Consider the following 17987-nt stretch of genomic DNA (forward strand, 5'->3'; position numbering starts at 1 on the left):
AGCCCTTATGTCTCAGTTTTTAAGAAACTGCAGTTTGAATTGGCTCTGTAAGGCTTGGTTTTACAGGTCCCTTCCCTTCCTGGCCTTCTCTGCAGTCTGTAGGCTTTTGGAGGTCTCCAGACCATGGCTTCATTGAATCTGTGACTTGTATAAAAGCTGGATCCAAGCTGCTTGGACTCCCGCCCAGTGCATGTTGTGGTCTGTACCTTGTGGCTTTGGCCGGCAGCTGAGAATGTTTGCCTCCACTGAACATGGCCATATTCTGGAACCAAGGAGTGGCTGAGACCCAGGACCCAGGGTTAGATGTAGCCCTCAGGCCAAGACTGACTACCTGTTCTGGGTGGAGTTCCAAGGGTTCTGAAGAACACAGTCATCCACAGCACCAGGCAGCCAGGATCTTCCCATGGGCAGCAGCATTTAGAGACCCCTGTTGCTGGTGTCAGGGCCCATCCAGAGGTTAATGCCCAGGGCAAGATTTTAAATCCAGAAGAGAAACTAAGATGGGCAAGGCAAGGTGTGGAGTGTGAGGGGCCCCAGAATGGGGCCCTAGCCATGTTACCAAACCTGAGACTCGGGAGAGACTCACTCTCAGCACTAGTGATGCTGGCTGCTGAGTCCCAGATGCTGGGTTGGAATGCCTTAATCTCTTCCTTCTTGTCAGGGATAAATTCCAAGCCTGGAAGCAATAGAAAAGTATATCTGAGGCAAGGACGGACAGATTTCAGTCTGTACAAACTCAAAGTTTACCAACAAAGAAAAAGTCCTAACTGATTCTAAAAGCAAATAGGAGACTGGAGGAAACCTCTCTGGCAGATGACAAAGGTCAGATGTCCTCTTTTAGAAAAGGACTCATACAGATTATTTAGAATAACACAAAAGCCCCAAGAGATGGTTGGCAAGGGTGTGACCGTGGTACGTGGCACACAATTCTAGCTGTTTCCACCCCAGATAGATGTCCATGCCTCAGACCCACTAATACCCCTGATGAGAATTCAGCTCTCAGAATAATTTGAAAGGAGAAAAAATACACACACACCAAGATGTTCACCATAGCTTTGTCTAAGGTCATGAACATTTCCACAACAGGAAAATGAATGGTCATACAGGAGATGGCTTCATGCCTCAGAATATTGAGCTTATAGGTCATACAGGCTATGGCAATGAGAACATAGCTGTTTGTTGCCATCTCCCAGGAGAACAGCATGTGAGCAAGTGGCAGACAGGGATTTGTGGGGGAGATGGTGAGATGTCATGAAAAACACAACTGAAGCCAAAGTGCCCAAGGCCCCACGCTCAGCTCTACCTGTCCCCAGTGGTGTGACTGTCTCCAGTGGTGTGACTCCGAGGGCTTCAGTGTTTCCGTCTTTCTAATGGGGATATCACCACTGCCCTGAAGTTTTTTTTGTGAACATGAGAATTAAACCCCGACCCAGTACTATCCTTGGCACACCTTCAGTGATTAATTGAATGTGTACTACTAGTGCACTGTAAAATCTGGGAGAGACAGAAGGACATGTCCACTTGGTAACCCTGAGTTGGGGGCACAGTGGCATGTTGCTTTTGTCTTTTTTTATGTGGTATTGGGGATAGAACCACCCTTCCAAAGCCCCACACTCAGCCCTTTTTATTTTATTTTGAGACAGAGCCTCGCTAAGTTGCTGAGGCTGGCCTCGAGCTTAGAATCCTCTAGTCTCAGCCTTCCAAGTCACCAAACCCATCTCTTCTGATTCTACCTCTGCAATGAAAGGTCTCAGCCACTTGCCACCTAGAGTCATGGTTGGGTGCCAGGGCTGTCAGCTTCTTTCTCTTGGCTGACAGGCTGGCTGCTGGGGTGACATTCAGAACCAGTCCTCTCACCAGATGAGGGAAACACTTTCCTGATCTTCAGACTTTCTTCTTGTCCCTAGCCTAATTCTTGGTATTTCTTTCCTAGTGTATGTTTTACCTAACTTTTATTTGTTTAGAATCGCATCAGACCCTATTGGGGTATTCAGGCTCTCCAGGCAAGTTCATACCCAGGGTGATTTGAAAATGTGATCATATTTGTAATCTTTAAGTGTGTCACATCAATTAAGATGTGGAAGTGACAGTGACCTTCTTCTCTCCGCTGCTATCAGCATGGGCTCATTCTCTGCCTTCTTTCATGGGGCCACTGTACAGCGCCAGGCGCCACCAGGGCCCCAAGCAAAAGGTTGTTAAGTTGCTCTGTTGCCTCCTGCACCCCTTCTTCTGGAGGCCCCAGGGTTAGCCCTGGTGCCCTTCTGAGCTCACAGCTCTCGAGCAGGCAGCACCTGTGACATGTTGTCTTTGGCTTCTGTGCTCAGGATACATCCGCGAAGGCTTCTTGGCAGTGCAGCACGCCGTGGACAAGGCTATCATGTACTACCACGCCAATGCCTCTGCGCATCAGCTGTTCCAGAAACTCACTGTGGTCGCCAAGAGATTCCCGTTTCCACCATTCATCTCAGACCCCTTCCTTGTTGCCATCCAGTATCAGCTGCCCCTGCTGCTCATGTTGAGCTTCACCTACACCTCCCTCTCCATCATCCGGGCTGTGGTGCAGGAGAAAGAGAGAAGACTAAAGGTAACTCTGTGCATGGCTTTGTAACATCCTTCCACACTGATCCTGGGGCCCATACCATGTGGTATGTCCAGGGCTCCTTCAAAAGAACTGGCCTTATTTTGAGGCTACCCTGCTCTTTACCAGGGCTCCTTCCCATGGCTGGAAACACAAGAGTCCGGGCAGAGGGTGGATGCCCTCTGTGGCTCCAGCCTGTCTTGGCTTCTTTAAAATCAAGCTGGTATGCCTGGATTCTTAAAACCCTCTGAAAACGGGGCATAGTGGTGAAGGCCAATAATCCCAGCAACTCAGGAAACTGAGGCTGGATGATCACAAGTTCAGGCTAGCCTCAGCAACTTAGTGAGACCCTATCTCACAATAAGAAATGAAAAGTGCTGGGATGTAGTTCAGTGGTAGAGCACTTGCCTAGATGTGCAAGGCCCTGTGTGTAAACCCCATTTCTGGAAAGAAAGAAAACTCCTGTGAAGTGTGGTAGTTTACATGCAGAACACCACTCATGAAGGTGGTCCTGGAGCTGTATTATCCAGGTCTGGAGCCTCAAGCCCCAGAGGACTTCAAACACTCACAGTGCTCCTGGTCACAACTGAGATGCGCCAGAAGTATTAAAGGGCCACCATATTTGAAGACAGCACAGAAAGGATTATAAGCTGTCTCACTAGTAATTTTTATATTGCTTGTGTTTCAAAGACAATACTTTGAATATATCGGATTAAGTAGAACACAATTGAAATTAACATTATTCATCTCTCTTGATGTTTTTAATGTAGCTACTATGAAATTTTCATTCTGTGCTGGATGGTGCAGCTCTAGGGATTGAATCAACATGGAGAGAAAATGCTTAAATATAGAGCCAAACAGGAAGATGATCAGCATTGCATGTAGATCACAGACAGGCACAGTCACTGGTAGTTAGTCACAATAATAGGAAGTGTCACTGTGATGTCACAACCTGACTTGATGAGGAAGAGCCACAGGAACAGTCACTTCTAGAGTCATACACTGACACTGCCATCACCCAGGACTTTCTGCATGCAGTTCCTCCCCTGGGAGTGTCCTTAGTGCTGGTGGAAGACACTTAGAATGTTCTCAAGGGTTCCAAGCCTGTGGTTGTTGGAGGTTTTAAACTGCCGCAGATGAGAGGCTGGGAAACCCCTGAGGGGGGCAGTGACCTGCTTGGGTGCCTTAAATAACTTTAATGAAAACAGTGGAGGTAGCTGGAAGTGAACTACAAAATGATTCAGAGAGAATGAACATACACACACATTTGTAGATAAAACAAATAAGAAAAGTGTTGCCTGATTATTGAGTCAAGGGCATTGATTTTTCTGAAGGTTTAAAATTGTGCATAAGAAAAGGCTGGAGGGCTGGGGCTGTGGCTCAGTGTACAGCACTTGCCAAGCATGTGTGAGGCAATGGATTCGATTCTTAGCACCACATATAAAAATGAATAAAATACAGTCCATTGACAACTAATATATATATATATAATTTTATGAAAAAGGGGTTGGAAAATCAGCAGCCTGGCCTCATGCCTGGCATGTTAGTCACTTAATCAGTCCTGGCTCCACCGTCCCATCCAGTGCTGTGCAGTGGAGCCATCCACCATGATGGACATGTCCTTTATCTGCTGACCACTACATTTGCCATGAAATACTTGAAATAAACTCAATTTTTAACTACTCAATTTTAGTTGACTTTAGTTGAAAGAGCCACACGTGGCCCCAGCACACTCTGGATGACCAGAATTCCTGGGCAGTCTGGCCTGTGGAGGATCTGGACTTCCTCACAGCTCCTCTTGATAGCTGAAAGGCAGGTGAGGAAGGAAGGTGTAGTCAGAGCCAATGCCGATCATGGTGCCATCTTCCCTTCTAAAAAGAGCGGCCCGTCCCCAGGGAAGTTCTTGTTCCCCACTTTCAGAGTTTCAGGAGGTCAGGGAATAGGTACCTGCAGCTTCTAGCATGTGTGCAGAGCCAGTCTGATATGAGGTGATATTTCACAGCCCAGGGTGCTAACGTTAGTGTGGTCAGTGTGGTCATTAGCTTGTAAAGTCTTTCTGCCAACCTGGGGAGGTGTCTGACGGAGCTGATGCTGGACCAGCACTAGCTTCCACACTAACAGCTTCTAGGGAGCAGGTTCCATGCAAGAAAAGAATGCATTGCAGGAGTTTGGATTGCTCCACAGGACATGGGGCACCCTGCAGGACACTTGAGGGTTACCAGCTTAGTCATCACATGTTAGAGGCTCACATCAGGCCCCCACAGAGACACAGGTAGAGAAGGGGTGTCCCAATAAGATGGAGCTCAGCGGGCCTAGTCGGGAAGATAGGGACAGAGCTCTACCATAAGGAAAAGCCAGGTTGTTGCCAAGCAGAGAGCAGCGGGACAGGCTGTGACATTGGGAGAAAGGGACAGTTGATCCCAGTCAAGGACTAGGAATGGCCTTCCAGATGCAGTAGCGTATAAGACTGGAGAAAAGCAGGAGTGGCAGGACTTGTATACCTCAGGGCTGAGAGCTGTTGAGTAAGGGGGGACATGACTGTCAGACTTGGGCCTTCTACTATCCAGGCCAGGGTGTGCTGCATGGTTCCTGCCTCTGGTCCCCAGAACAGGTGTCCTGGTCCTCTCTCTTGGTGGGTGGACACTGCACTGTGTACAGACATGCCAGAGTTCAGATGGTGGACAGTAGGCTGCAGGCCTAACCACCCTTCTCCCCACAGGAGTACATGCGCATGATGGGGCTGAGCAGCTGGCTGCACTGGAGCGCTTGGTTCCTCATGTTCTTCCTCTTCCTCCTCATCGTGGTCTCCTTCATGACCCTGCTCTTCTGCGTCAAGGTGAGACTGATTTGATGGGAGCCCTGATGAGAAGAGGGTGTAAAGACCCCTGCTCTTGGGCTGGCATCTACTCTGGGAGGATAGTGTCTCTTAGCCACTGACCTCACCCTGTCCCCAGGGGCAGGGTGGCAGCAGGACTTCCTGCTTGCTGAGGTGAGGGCCCCTCCTGTCCTCAGTAGTGTCTCTCTGGCTGGGACCTTTAGGCTTCTCCTAGTCTACCTCTGCCTTTCTTGACCAACCCACATCTGGCCCTGGCGGCCTGTCCTGCAGGTGAAGAAGGACGTGGCAGTGCTCTCAAGCAGTGACCCCTCCCTGGTGCTGGCCTTCCTGCTGTGTTTTGCCATCTCCTCCATCTCCTTCAGCTTCATGGTCAGCACCTTCTTCAGCAAAGGTGAGTCCTTTTTCTCCCCCGAAGGCAGAGGACTATGGGGGTGATCCAACTCTTGGGAAACTGAGCAGATTTATGCAAAGTTAAGGGGTCAAAGGCATTGAATCAGGATGACCCAGAGACTGAGCTGCCAAAAGGGGGGATACCTGAAAGGCTAGGCTGGACTTAATGGGTTAGATCACTGAGGGACAGACTTGTAGGAACTCAACAAAGGCCCCACCACAGAGCTTCATGGGACTTCCCCCAGGAAGGAGCTGGAAAAAGGACAGGAGACTGAGCACCTGGTGTGGGCCAGGCAGAAAGGTGAGAGAGGCTTAGGGTGAAGAGGAATTGGCAGAAGGCAAGTGTGGATGCCAAGTTGGATGCTAATAGGAGCCAAAAGTGAGGGCTAATCTGTCCACCCACCTTACTATTGTAGCTACATTTGAGGTTATTTCTGCTGTTTGAATTCTGCATGTTCTATTCATCGTTTCTCTTTGCCACCTTCTGTTGGACCGAGAATTCCCTCTAGTTCTTCCACCTCTGATGGTTTGAAAATGTCAATTGCATTTTCCTTCTTTGGGTGATTATCCCGAGTGTTGAACTTAAATACTTACCTTTGAAATTTCCAGAAAGTTAAGTCAGTGTGTCTAGACTCCTCCCAGGTTTGCCTCACCTGTGCCACACAGAGTGTCACTGACAGTCCCTGAGCCTTCTAGTGTACCATCTGCTTCATCGTCACCATCTGCTTCATCATCTAAGAACATAAGCAGTTGGTAGCTAATCTGCATTCATGTGCATGTTTCGTGTGTGCACTACTTTTGTGTGTGTGTGCTCTGCTCCTTTCGAGTTGTTGTAGGTTGACTTTTGTGCCTGAGTTGTCCTCTCTACGGGGATCAGTGAGTGGCTAATTGTTTCTGGATGACTGGAGGTGGTGTTCTTTCACCTCACTTCTCAATGATATTTTAGCTGCATATTGAATTCTCCATGGCCAGAGTTTCTCTTGCACTGTGACAGTGCTTCATTACTACCGATACCCGTGGTGTTGGCAAATGTCCACCAGCAGTTGAGGTGTGGTTTCCCTTTACTTTCGAGTGTTTTCCATATGAGGACTTGTCTTTCCCAGTTAACATCTTGTCACATTGGCTTCATCATCCCTGTCATTCTCTTCCTCTAGACCTTTCTCCAGGCCTCTCAAACTGTTTGTATGTCTCTGAAATCTGAGTTCCATCTGAATTCCTGAGCATTCGCTTCTGAGTGCTTAACACCTTCTGTGTGTGTCTACAGGGTCTCTCATCTGTTGAGACTTATTCCATGACTATATTTATCTTTTATGAACTATCCAGTTGATTCTTGTACATATCTACTTGTTCTTGGGGAAAATTTATTTTTTCAACGGAAACATTTGTTCATCTACTCCCGAAAGTCCATGGCATTCTCATTTTGAAGTTTCCCTGTTCTGCTCACACCATTTCCCATGGACAGTTTTGAGGATACTCATAATCCTCCAATTTAGATCTCCAGCTTAGGCTTCTCTCCTGAAATTCAGACTCAAACCCAGAAGCTTCCTTCCTATTGGTGCTCAATATGTGCATCTTGGCCTGAATGTGTTCAAAACTGAGCTCCTGCCCTTGTCCTCAGAAACTCCTCTCTCTTCTCTGTAAGTATCAACTCATCCTTCTGGCCGCTCAGCCTGGAGCCTGGGCATCACCCTCGACTCCTCCATTTTCCTACGTCCTGCTCTGCATCCAGTCACCAGGGAATCCCACCCGCTCCCTCTTCTCGAGGTGTCTGAGCTCCAGTCATACCACAGCTTCCTCACTGCACACTGGGGCCCCAGCCCTGTCCTCCCTGACCTGTTTATGGTGGTAACAGCCTCAAAGTGGTCCCTCTGCTTCCACCCTAGACCTGTGTAGCCAAGTGGCCGAGCTTGTGTCACTTCTGCTCAAAATGTCCCCAAAACTGTGTCAAGCAGAAGAGCTGAAGCCCCAGCCGTGGCTGGCTGGGTCCGCCCGGGTGGCCACAAGCTGACTCTCTGCTGTTCCATTCCCATTCATACAGTCCCTGTCTCACTCCATTCCTGGGGCTTTTGGTTCTGCCTAGGTAAGGGACTCTTAAAAGGTGGTTACCTAGGGATCCCCAAGGAGCCTGAATAGTGGTCAGTACTTATTTACACAGATGCCTTTTCCACTACCTTGTCTTTGGTTGAGATAGTGCAAAGGCAACATGGGTAAAACCACTGGGCCCCAGGCTTGAATCTCCACAGTGCCACCAGACCATGCTGGTCATTGTGTTCTTCACACACTCTCAGCAGACAGACAAACAAGAATGCCAGTTTCACTCAAGAACCTCCTTGGTGGAACAGATAAAATTATTAAAATTATTAATTTTATAAAATTATTAATTTTATTTTACTCCTGAATATACTTTTTTAGTATTCTAATGACAGAACAAGATGTACACATAAAGTACTAGTACTGCATACTGAGTAGGATTAACTGCAGGAGCAACGTGTATACCTGTTTGAGTTGTCAGCTGAACTAGCCACTTTTTCATTTTTGCTTGAAGGAGTGACTGTCAGATTATAGCTATTCACATGTAGGTATTTGATAGGCATTTTTTTCAAATCTGAGCCCATCTCTTTTAAGGAATATTTCTTACAGATCTGATGTCTGATGTCAAGATTTCAAGCAAAATGTAGAATTTTGCAAAGTCAATTCTAACACTACAAGCTTGACAGTTTCTCAGTACTTGAAGAGTTTTTTAATGAGACTGGTGATATTAATGAATGCAATCTGTTTCAAAATTATATAATAAAATGTGTCAGTATTTGGAAGATCTGCATAATCCAATGAGCAATATTTTACAAACTGATGCAATATTTTACGGACACGCATCATGTCACAAAATCATGCAGGAGTAAAAATCCATTCAAAGTGCAAGGAAAGCCAGTGCCCTTTGGTGCAAGAGAGTACAGCATGTTTGTTTGTTAGTTAGTTTGTCTGTTTGTTTGTTTTTATTTTTTTTTAATTTTTATTGTTGGTTGTTCAAAACATTACATAGTTCTTGATATATCATATTTCACACTTTGATTCAAGTGGGTTATGAACTCCCATTTTTACCCCGTATACAGATTGCAGAATCACATCGGTTACACATCCATTGATTTACATATTGCCATATTAGTGTCTGTTGTATTCTGCTGCCTTTCCTATCCTCTACTATCCCCCCTCCCCTCCCCTCCCCTCCCTGTTTGTTAGTTTGAATGCATGTGTGGTGTGGACTCAAATAAGAATATCTACAAGTGTCTGTAACTAATATAACACCCCTTGCTCTTCCGGCTGCTCATCTGCGCTTTGAAAAAAAACAGTGGACACAGAGGCAACCAAGAGCATCCATCTGTGAAATCAGATATTGCGGAGGTTGCACAAATGTGAAACAATGCTATTCACCAATTGTGGGAAACATGGTTGTGTTTCATTAAAAATTTCAATATATCATGAGTTCATTATTGTCAAATTTTAAAAAATTATTTTTTAATTGTAGTTGGACACAATACCTTTATTTTATTTATATTTATGTTGTGCTGAGGATCAAACCCAGGGCCTTACACATGCTAGGAGAGCACTCTACCACTGAGCCACAACCCCAGCCCCTATTGTCAAATTTTTAAAAGCTTTAAATGTTCTTACATTAATTTATCATAGACTAAATATAAATAACCTATAAAAAGAAAAAAGCCTTGGACTGGGGTTGTGGTTTAGTAGTAGAACACTTTCCTGGCACATGTAAGGCCCTGGGTTGGATCCTCAGCACCACGTATAAATAAATAAATAAAATAAAGTCATTGTGTCCATCTACAACTAAAGAAAAATATTTAAAAAGAAAAGAAAAGCCTTTGGTGTCTTATATAATTTTTAAGGAGGTACTGAGTGCAGTGGCCACAGCTGTAATCCCAGCAGCTCAGGAGGCTGAGGCAGGAGGATCTTGAGTTCAAGACTAGCCTTAGCAACTCGTGAGGTCCTGAGCACCGCAGGGAGGTCTGGCCTCAATAAAAACCCAAAAAAACAAGGTCTGGGGATGTGGCTTAATGGAAAAGTGCCCCTGGGTTTAATCCCTAGTACCACAAATACTACTACTCTACTTCTAATCTTTTTAATATTTCTTTTTCAGTTGTAATTGGACATAATACCTTTATTTCATTTATTTTTATGTGGTGCTGAGGATTGAACCCAGTTCCTCACATGTGTGAGGCAAGCGCTCTGCCACTGAGCCACAGCCCCAGCCCTCATACTCTTAATTTTTAAGGATGTAGAGATCTAAAGATCACAGAGCCTGAGTGCCACAGGGTAGAGCAGTACCATGCTGTCCCCCGGCACCCCTGCCACCTGGCCACTTGCCTGTGCTGTTCCTTGCTCACTTGTGTGTTCCTCTCAAAGCCTCCCTCTTCTAGCTGGGACCTCACCACTCTTCCGGCACTCTGCACTTCTCTTCCCATTCCACGTGCCCTAGAATCAAGGCTTGGGAGGGGTGGGAGTTCACTCCATTTTGGGTGCAGCCTTCTCCCTGGTACCTGGAAGAGCATGTGGCACCTACCAGGTGGCATTTGATAGATGAATGAATGAATGAACAAATGGGAGAGATTGGTCAGACAGGGCAAGAAGGGCCTCGAGTGGGAATCCAAGTTCAACACTAGTAATTAACACGATGTGGCATGTCCAGGAGGTGATTGGGTGGGAGGCCCACAGGAGGGGGCTGGAGACCCCAGGCAGGGTGCTGTCCCAGGGGAAGGGAAGAGGCTGCGATCCCTGGCCGCAGCCCCAGCACTGGGACTTGGTTGGGGCCTAGGGTGGCCATGAGCCCTGCTGCAGGCACAGCACCCTGGCAGGTTTGTACTCCCTGTGCTCTCCTCTCCCCACAGCTAACATGGCAGCAGCCGTTGGCGGTTTCCTCTACTTCTTCACCTACATCCCCTACTTCTTTGTGGCTCCTCGGTACAACTGGATGACACTGACCCAGAAGCTCTTTTCCTGTCTCCTGTCCAATGTTGCCATGGCAATGGGAGCCCAGCTCATAGGAAAATTCGAAGCCAAAGGTGAGTATCAACCTCATCACAAGCTAATCTAGCAGGAAGCATCTCTCCAGAAGTACGCCCAGCACTTAGACTAACCCCAAGCAACAAGCAGGCAGAGCAGCACACCAGAGCTAGGACTTCATGGCAGGTGCCTAGCTTGTCTGTCCTTCCTGGGGCTTCTGCATGTTGTTCTGGCTCTTCTGGAAGGAAAGAAGCATCTTTTACCTTCTGTAGGCTGCTGTGGCTCATGTAAGATAGTCTCGGCCCTGTCCCATCTAGATGTTCTCTTTTAGGCCAAATGTTCTCATTTCTTCCAGCCACACATCTTGGTCTATTTGTGCTTCTATCACAGAATTCATGAGACTGGGTAATTTGTAAAGAAAAGAAACTCCCCACTGTTCTGGAAGCTGGGAAGTTCAAGACCGAAGCACTGGCAGTTTTGGTGTCCACTGAGGATCTAGTCTGCTTCCGGGATGGCACCTTGAATGCTATTCCTCACGAAGAGAGCAAAAGAGTGAGGCCACTCTTGAAGGCCCTTTTTAAGACAGCATTTGTCCATTCATGAGGGCCATCTGGGGACTATTTCTAACACATGAACTTTTGGAGACACATTCAATCCGTAGCCCCTTGCAATTCCTAGCTGTCATAGTTTCCAAAGCTCTGGAACATTTAGTGTTGATTCATCTTTAATTAGAATATTTTTCTTTGGTTGGCAATGTCTTCCAGCACTTCAGCTTTTAAATATGTATGTTGATGTTTAATGGTGCTTAATGGTGCTGATAAAATCTAGACTTCATAAATGAGCAGACCCTTCTAGGGCTCAAATACTTTATATATGTGTGTGTGTGTGTGTGTGTGTGTGTGTGTGTATTAGTTGCAGTTGGACACAATACCTTTATTTTATTTGTTTATTTTTATGTGGTGCTAAGGATCAAACCCAGGACCTCGCATGTGTTAGGCAAGCGCTTTACCACTGAGCCACAAGCCCAGCCCCTCAAATACTTTTTTTTAATATATATTTTTTTAGTTGTAGATGGATGCAATACCTTTTATTTTATTTGTTTATTTTTATGTGGTGCCAGAGATTGAACCCAGTGCCTCATTCATGCTAGGCAAGCACTCTATCACTGAGCCACAACCCCGGTCCCCTCAAATACTTTTTTTTTAATATTTATTTTTTAGTTGTAGTTGGACACAATACCTTTATTTTATTTATTTATTTTTATGTGGTTCTGAGGATAGAACCCAGGGCCTTGCACATGCTAGGCAAGTGCTCTACCACTGAGTCACAGCCCCAACGCCCCCTAAAATACTTTTTTTTTCCTTTCATTTTTACTTTTTTATTTATTTATTTATTTTTATTTTATTTTTTTAATTGTATTTTTTTATTGATTATTTAAAGCATTACATAGCTCATGATATATCATCTTTCATACATTTGACTCAAATTGTGTTTTGAACTCCCATTTTCACCCCAAATACAGATTGCAGAATCACATCTGTTACATATTCACATTTTTACATAATGCCATATTAGTGACTGTTGTATTCTGCTACCTTTCCTATCCCCTACTATCCCCCCTCCCCTCCCCTCCCCTCCCATCTTCCCTCTCTACCTCCCCTGCTGTTGTTCAATTCTCTCCCTTTTTTTTTCCCTCCCCCTTGCCCCTCATAACCTCTTATAATTCTATGTATCATTGAAGGTCTCCTACTATTTCCATGTGCTTTCCCTTCTCTCTCCGTTTCTCTCCCCCCATTCGTCTTTGTTTACTGTAGTCTTTTCCTCATGTTCTTCCTTCCTGTTCTGTTCTTAGTTGTTCTCTTTATATCAAAGCAGACATTTGGCATTTGTTTTTTAGGGCTTGGCTAGCTTCGCTTAGCATAATCTGCTCTAATGCCATCCATTTCCCTGCAAATTCTATGATTTTGTCATTTCTTAGTGCTGCATAATACTCCATTGTGTATAGATGCCACATTTTTTTTATCCATTCATCTATTGAGGGGCATCTAGATTGGTTCCACAGTCTAGCTATTGTGAATTGTGCCGCTATAATCATTGATGCAGCCGTATCCCTATAGAGCGCTTTTTTAAGGTCCTCAGTGAATAGTCCGAGAAGTGCGATAGCTGGGTCAAATGGTGGATCCATTCCCAGCTTTCCCAGGAATCTCCATACTGCTTTCCAAATTGGCCTCACCATTTTGCAGCCCCACCAGCAGTGTACAAGTGTACCCTTTTCCCCACATCCCCGCCAACACTTATTGTTGTTTGACTTCATAATGGCTGCCAATCTTACTGGAGTGAGATGGTATCTTAGGGTGGTTTTGATTTGCATTTCTCTGATTGCTAGAGATGGTGAGCATTTTTTCATGTACTTGTTGATTGATTGTATGTCCTCCTCTGAGAAGTGTCTGTTCAGGTCCTTGGCCCATTTGTTAATTGGGTTATTTGTTATCTTATTGTTTAATTTTTTGAGTTCTTTGTACATTCTGGATATTAGGGCTCTATCGGAGGTGTGGGGGGTACCTAAAATACTTTTTAAGAGACCATTTCTGGCAGGATTGGTGGTGCATGCATATGATCCCAGTTACTGGGAAGTCAGGAGGATTGCAAGTTTGAGGCCAGCCTGGGCAACTTAGTGAGAACCTGTGTAAAAATTAAAATTTTAAAAAGGCTAGAGATATAGCTCAATGCTGCCAAGCAAGGCTTTAGATTCAATTCCTGCTAATGCAAAATAAACAACTAAGTAAATGGCCATTCTAAAGAGGAATCTAACTATATGGCACCTCTATAGTTCTATACTAAATATTTCTTTCTTTTTTGAGAGAGAGAGAGAATTTTTTAATATTTATTTTTTAGTTTTCAGTGGACAGAACATCTTTATTTTATTTTTATATGGTGCTGAGGATCGAACCCAGCTCCCCGCACATGCCAGGCGAGCGTGCTACCGCTTGAGCCACATCCCCAGCCCTATACTAAATATTTCTTAAAGCTGCTAAGTCTCTAGCTATTTGAAAGTGAGCATTCATCAGGGCTAGAGAGTAATCATATCAGTCTGGGGCCTGTGGGCCAAGAGGAGATGGCTAGATACTCAGGTCCCCAGTATGTGTAGACTGTGATGTGGGCTAATTGTGAGCTCCACTAAATAGAGCTTCATATATGCCTGAGGCCTCTGCCTCTCAGGTTTTTTTTTTTTTTTTTTTTTGTGTGTGTGTGTGTGTGTGTGTGTGTATGCGTGTGTGTTTCGGTATTAGGAATTGAACCCAGGAGTGCTTAGTCACTGAGCCACATCCCTAGCCCTATTTTGTATTTTATTTAGAGACAAGGTCTCACTGAGTTGCTTAACACATTGATTTTGCTGAGGCTGGCTTTAAACTCATGATCCTCCGGCCTCAGCCTCCTGAGCTACTGGGATTATAGGCATGAGCCACCACAGCCAGCCTCATTCCTTTTTAAATTTCTTTCATTTTGATATAGGCTCTTGCTAAGTTGCTTAGAGCCTTGCTGAGTTGCTGACTTTGAATTTGTGATCCTCCTGCCTCAGCCTCCCAAGCTGCCTACACCACCACACCCAGCAGGTCTCTGAGTTTCAAAACAGACTAAAATGCATCTTGGTTCACACTGATCTTCCCCAAATTGTGTGTGTATGTGTGTGTGTGTGTGTGTGTGTGTGTGTGCACGCACGCACATGCATGTTTTTTGTGGGGGCGGGGATACCAGGGATTGAACTCAGAGGCACTTGACCACTGAGCCACATCTCCAGCCCCTTTTTTGTATTTTATTTAGAGACAGGGTCTCACTGAGTTGCTTAGGGCCTTGCTAAGTTGCTGAGGCTGGCTTTTAACTCACAATCCTCCTGCCTCAGCCTCTGGAGCCACTGGGATTACAGGCGTGCACCACTGTGCCAAGTCCGTACATGCATTTTTACGCGTCACCAAGTTAAGCACAAGCCCATCTAGTTTGTTTATGAGCTTACTTCTGGTGCTGTAACTTGCTGCAGTTGCCTTAAAGATTTGAGGGAAGTTATCAGATTTGTTATGAAGCTGGGAAGGGAAGCATACACAATGAAGCCATCAGGGTCCCTGGAGTCATGGGCTCTCCCAGCTTGCCCACTTTGGGGCCATTTTCCTGGTTTGTCCTCCAGGCACAGGCATCCAGTGGCGAGACCTCCTGAGTCCTGTCAATGTGGATGATGACTTCTGCTTTGGGCAAGTGCTGGGGATGCTGCTGCTGGACTCTGTGCTCTATGGCCTGGTGACCTGGTATGTGGAGGCTGTCTTCCCTGGCCAGTTCGGTGTGCCCCAGCCCTGGTACTTCTTTCTCATGGTGAGTACTGATGCCCCTGCCCTTTGAGTGGCTACTTCTGTTAGGGGGTGTAGATGTCACTGCCATGGAATAGAGAACCTGCCCTGCATGTGGTGAGCTGTGGGTTGTGAGGGCCTTTGGGGTTGGTTCAGAGAGAGAAGAAGGCCCCCTCCCATCCAGGGTCAGAGCTAGGGGACCAGTGCAGCAGCCCACCGGCCTCCACTCATCTCCACTTGCTTCCTGGATCATAAAAAGATATTGTTTTAGGTTTTCTGCCCACAAAATATACAGCTTTTTGTACAAATGTTCAACTGAGGCATGTATAGCACTTCCCACTGCGACTCTCTGGCTGTGGCTCTTCAGGCTTGTCCTGTGCCCATATTGTCACATGGCACATGCAGAGGAACATGAGATGTAGCTACATTTGCTTCATGATCATATTTTAAAGTGCTTAAAACTTGCTTTTTTTTAACCTAACAGCACACCTTGGTATCTTCTTTTTTGATATTTTTTTTTAGTTGTGTATGGACACAGTACTTTTATTTTGTTTTTTATGTGGTGCCAGGATCAAACCTAGTGCCTCACACATGCTAGGCAAGCACTGTACTACTGAGCCACAACTTGGCCTCACATCTTGATATCTTAAACACATATATTTGTGTGTCTGCTTTGCTTATACACATAGCTTTAGAACTTTAGTTTTTTGTTTGTTTGTTTGTTTGTTTGTTTGTTTGTTTTTGGTGCCAGGGATTGAACCCAGAGGTGCTTAACCACTGAGTCACATCCCCAGCCTGGTTTATATTTTATTTAGAGACAGGGTCTTGCTAAATTGCTGAGGCTAGTTTAGAACTTGCAATCCTCCCGCTTCAGCCTCCTGAGCCGCTGGGATTACTGGCATGCGCCACCGAGTCTGCCAGCTTTACATCTTTATGTACACATATTTATAAGTTTTATTTATTTACAAATACTTGATGCTTGAGCATATACCTCTCTATGAGTTCACCTGTAGTGATCATACAGGACCCCAGTGTGTGAATCTACCACCAGGCACTTAACCAGCTCCCAGGGATAGTTAGTTAGGGCACTTCTTTTTTCATTTTTTGGTTCAACATTCATCAAGCATCTACTCCTGTATCTCATCAGCTCTAAGGTAACAATGGGTGGGCAGAAGCAACGGTTACTTGTCTATAACCATGGAAGAGAAATGTTGCCCCTTGAACTCTGGCATTGTACCCTTAGATGCAGTTTGATTTCAGAGTCACACTAAGTGTATGAAAAGCATGTCCCTTAGCACCAGTGGGTTGTGGCATTCCTGGGAATGCATTGGAAACAAAGCTGACAGCTGACAAGTCACCACCCCTAAGGACACCCTGCACACTGTCTTGCTGGCGTGAGGCTGCCCTAGAGCAGAGCACGCAAGGGCTATGGCTCTATGCCGAGCCCCTGCTCAGAGCTGAGTGAGGGGGTAGATGCTTCTGGGGCCCTCTTGCTGTTGGTTGTGTGGTGTGAACTTGTGGGTAGCTCGGCTGGGAAGCAATCCCTGTGGGCTGGCTGGGCTGGAGCCTTCCACAGCCTCTCTTCATGTTGACCTCAGAGCCGGCAAGTTCCTTTTCCTTTCTCCCTTCTGAGTTGGCATTCACAATAAGCCTGTGAATTACCACTCTGTCCCCGAGCAGAGGCTCTCAGCCTCTCCAGAGAACTCCAAGTCAGGAGCTGTCGCGCGCTATGTTCCTTGGAAGATTAAGACTTAGGTCACATTGCTGTGTGTGTTTAGTGTGTTGTGGAGATTGCTTTATTGGTCAGAAACAAAAGGAATGGACATGAACAACTCTGACACCGTCTGCCTCCATCCTAGCCCTCCTACTGGTGTGGGAACCCGAGGACAGTTGTTGGGAAAGAAGAAGAAGACAGTGACCCTGAGAAAGCTCTCAGAACCGAGTACTTTGAAGCTGAGCCCGAGGACTTGGTGGCAGGGATCAAGATCAAGCATCTGTCCAAGGTGCCGCCTCCCTGTGTGGACAGAAGGGGAAGGTGGGGGCAGGCTGGAAAACAGCAGGGGAGGAGGGCAGGGGTCCTTCAGCTGCTCCTGATGCACTCTCCAGGCCACAGACCACCCTCCCTATTGGATTCAGTACCCAGCATGGGGTCAAACTCAGGGTGACTTCAGCAAACATATAGTCCTGGCTCTGCCTCTTGCCAGTACCCCAGAGTGTGCTCTGCTTTGCTGTCCAGGCTTCCATGGCCTCTGGATCTCCTTACGGAGAAGAGACACTGAGGAGGACATGTGGGGGTGGGGCAGGGGACTTTTTTCCTTGGCATACTACGGTGTCAACCTTGGTGTCCTGGGACATGGGACTGCATTCCAGAGGGAGAGGGAGGCCCCGAGGACCACAGGAAGTCCAGAGCAGCCCTCTACAAATCCCAGGTGTTCCAAGTGGGGAATAAGGACAAGACAGCTGTCAGGGACCTGAACCTGAACTTGTATGAGGGGCAGATCACCGTCCTGCTGGGCCACAACGGTGCAGGGAAGACCACCACCCTTTCCATGCTCACAGGTGAGGGGCAGCTGCATGCCACCTGCAACCAGCAGGCCCTCCCCACAGCACTGCTCCACACCAGCCCTCACTCCCTCATGCAGCCTTCAGTCCTTCCCCAGCCACAGGGAATCCCAACAGTCCTCAGCCCAGAGGGATGTGGGGGAGCTGTCTAGTCACCGCTGACCTCCTCTCAGCCTGTCCGTGAATGCCCGAGCCCTGTGGGAACAGTGAGAACAAGGCTTCTCAAGTCACACAGGAGCAGGCACACCCTATATCATATTATCCCAAGCTC

At 46.4% G+C, this 17987-nt stretch overlaps 1 protein-coding gene across 7 annotated transcripts in view; it reads left to right on the forward strand.

Moving 5' to 3' along the window:
* Nucleotides 1-17987, forward strand: part of LOC308651922 (phospholipid-transporting ATPase ABCA3) — a 51284-nt gene that overhangs the window by 12528 nt on the left and 20769 nt on the right. For all 7 annotated transcript variants that reach the window (XM_081299505.1, XM_081299500.1, XM_081299501.1 and 4 more), the window contains 7 exons: nt 2325-2584; nt 5298-5414; nt 5685-5805; nt 10703-10876; nt 14998-15179; nt 17014-17157; nt 17584-17713. In XM_081299505.1, the coding sequence (XP_081155631.1) occupies nt 2325-2584; nt 5298-5414; nt 5685-5805; nt 10703-10876; nt 14998-15179; nt 17014-17157; nt 17584-17713 (1128 nt within the window). The remainder of the gene's footprint in view (nt 1-2324; nt 2585-5297; nt 5415-5684; nt 5806-10702; nt 10877-14997; nt 15180-17013; nt 17158-17583; nt 17714-17987) is intronic.

Source organism: Spermophilus citellus, assembly GCF_964194105.1.
Source record: "Spermophilus citellus genome assembly, chromosome: 6".
NCBI lineage: Eukaryota > Metazoa > Chordata > Mammalia > Rodentia > Sciuridae > Spermophilus > Spermophilus citellus.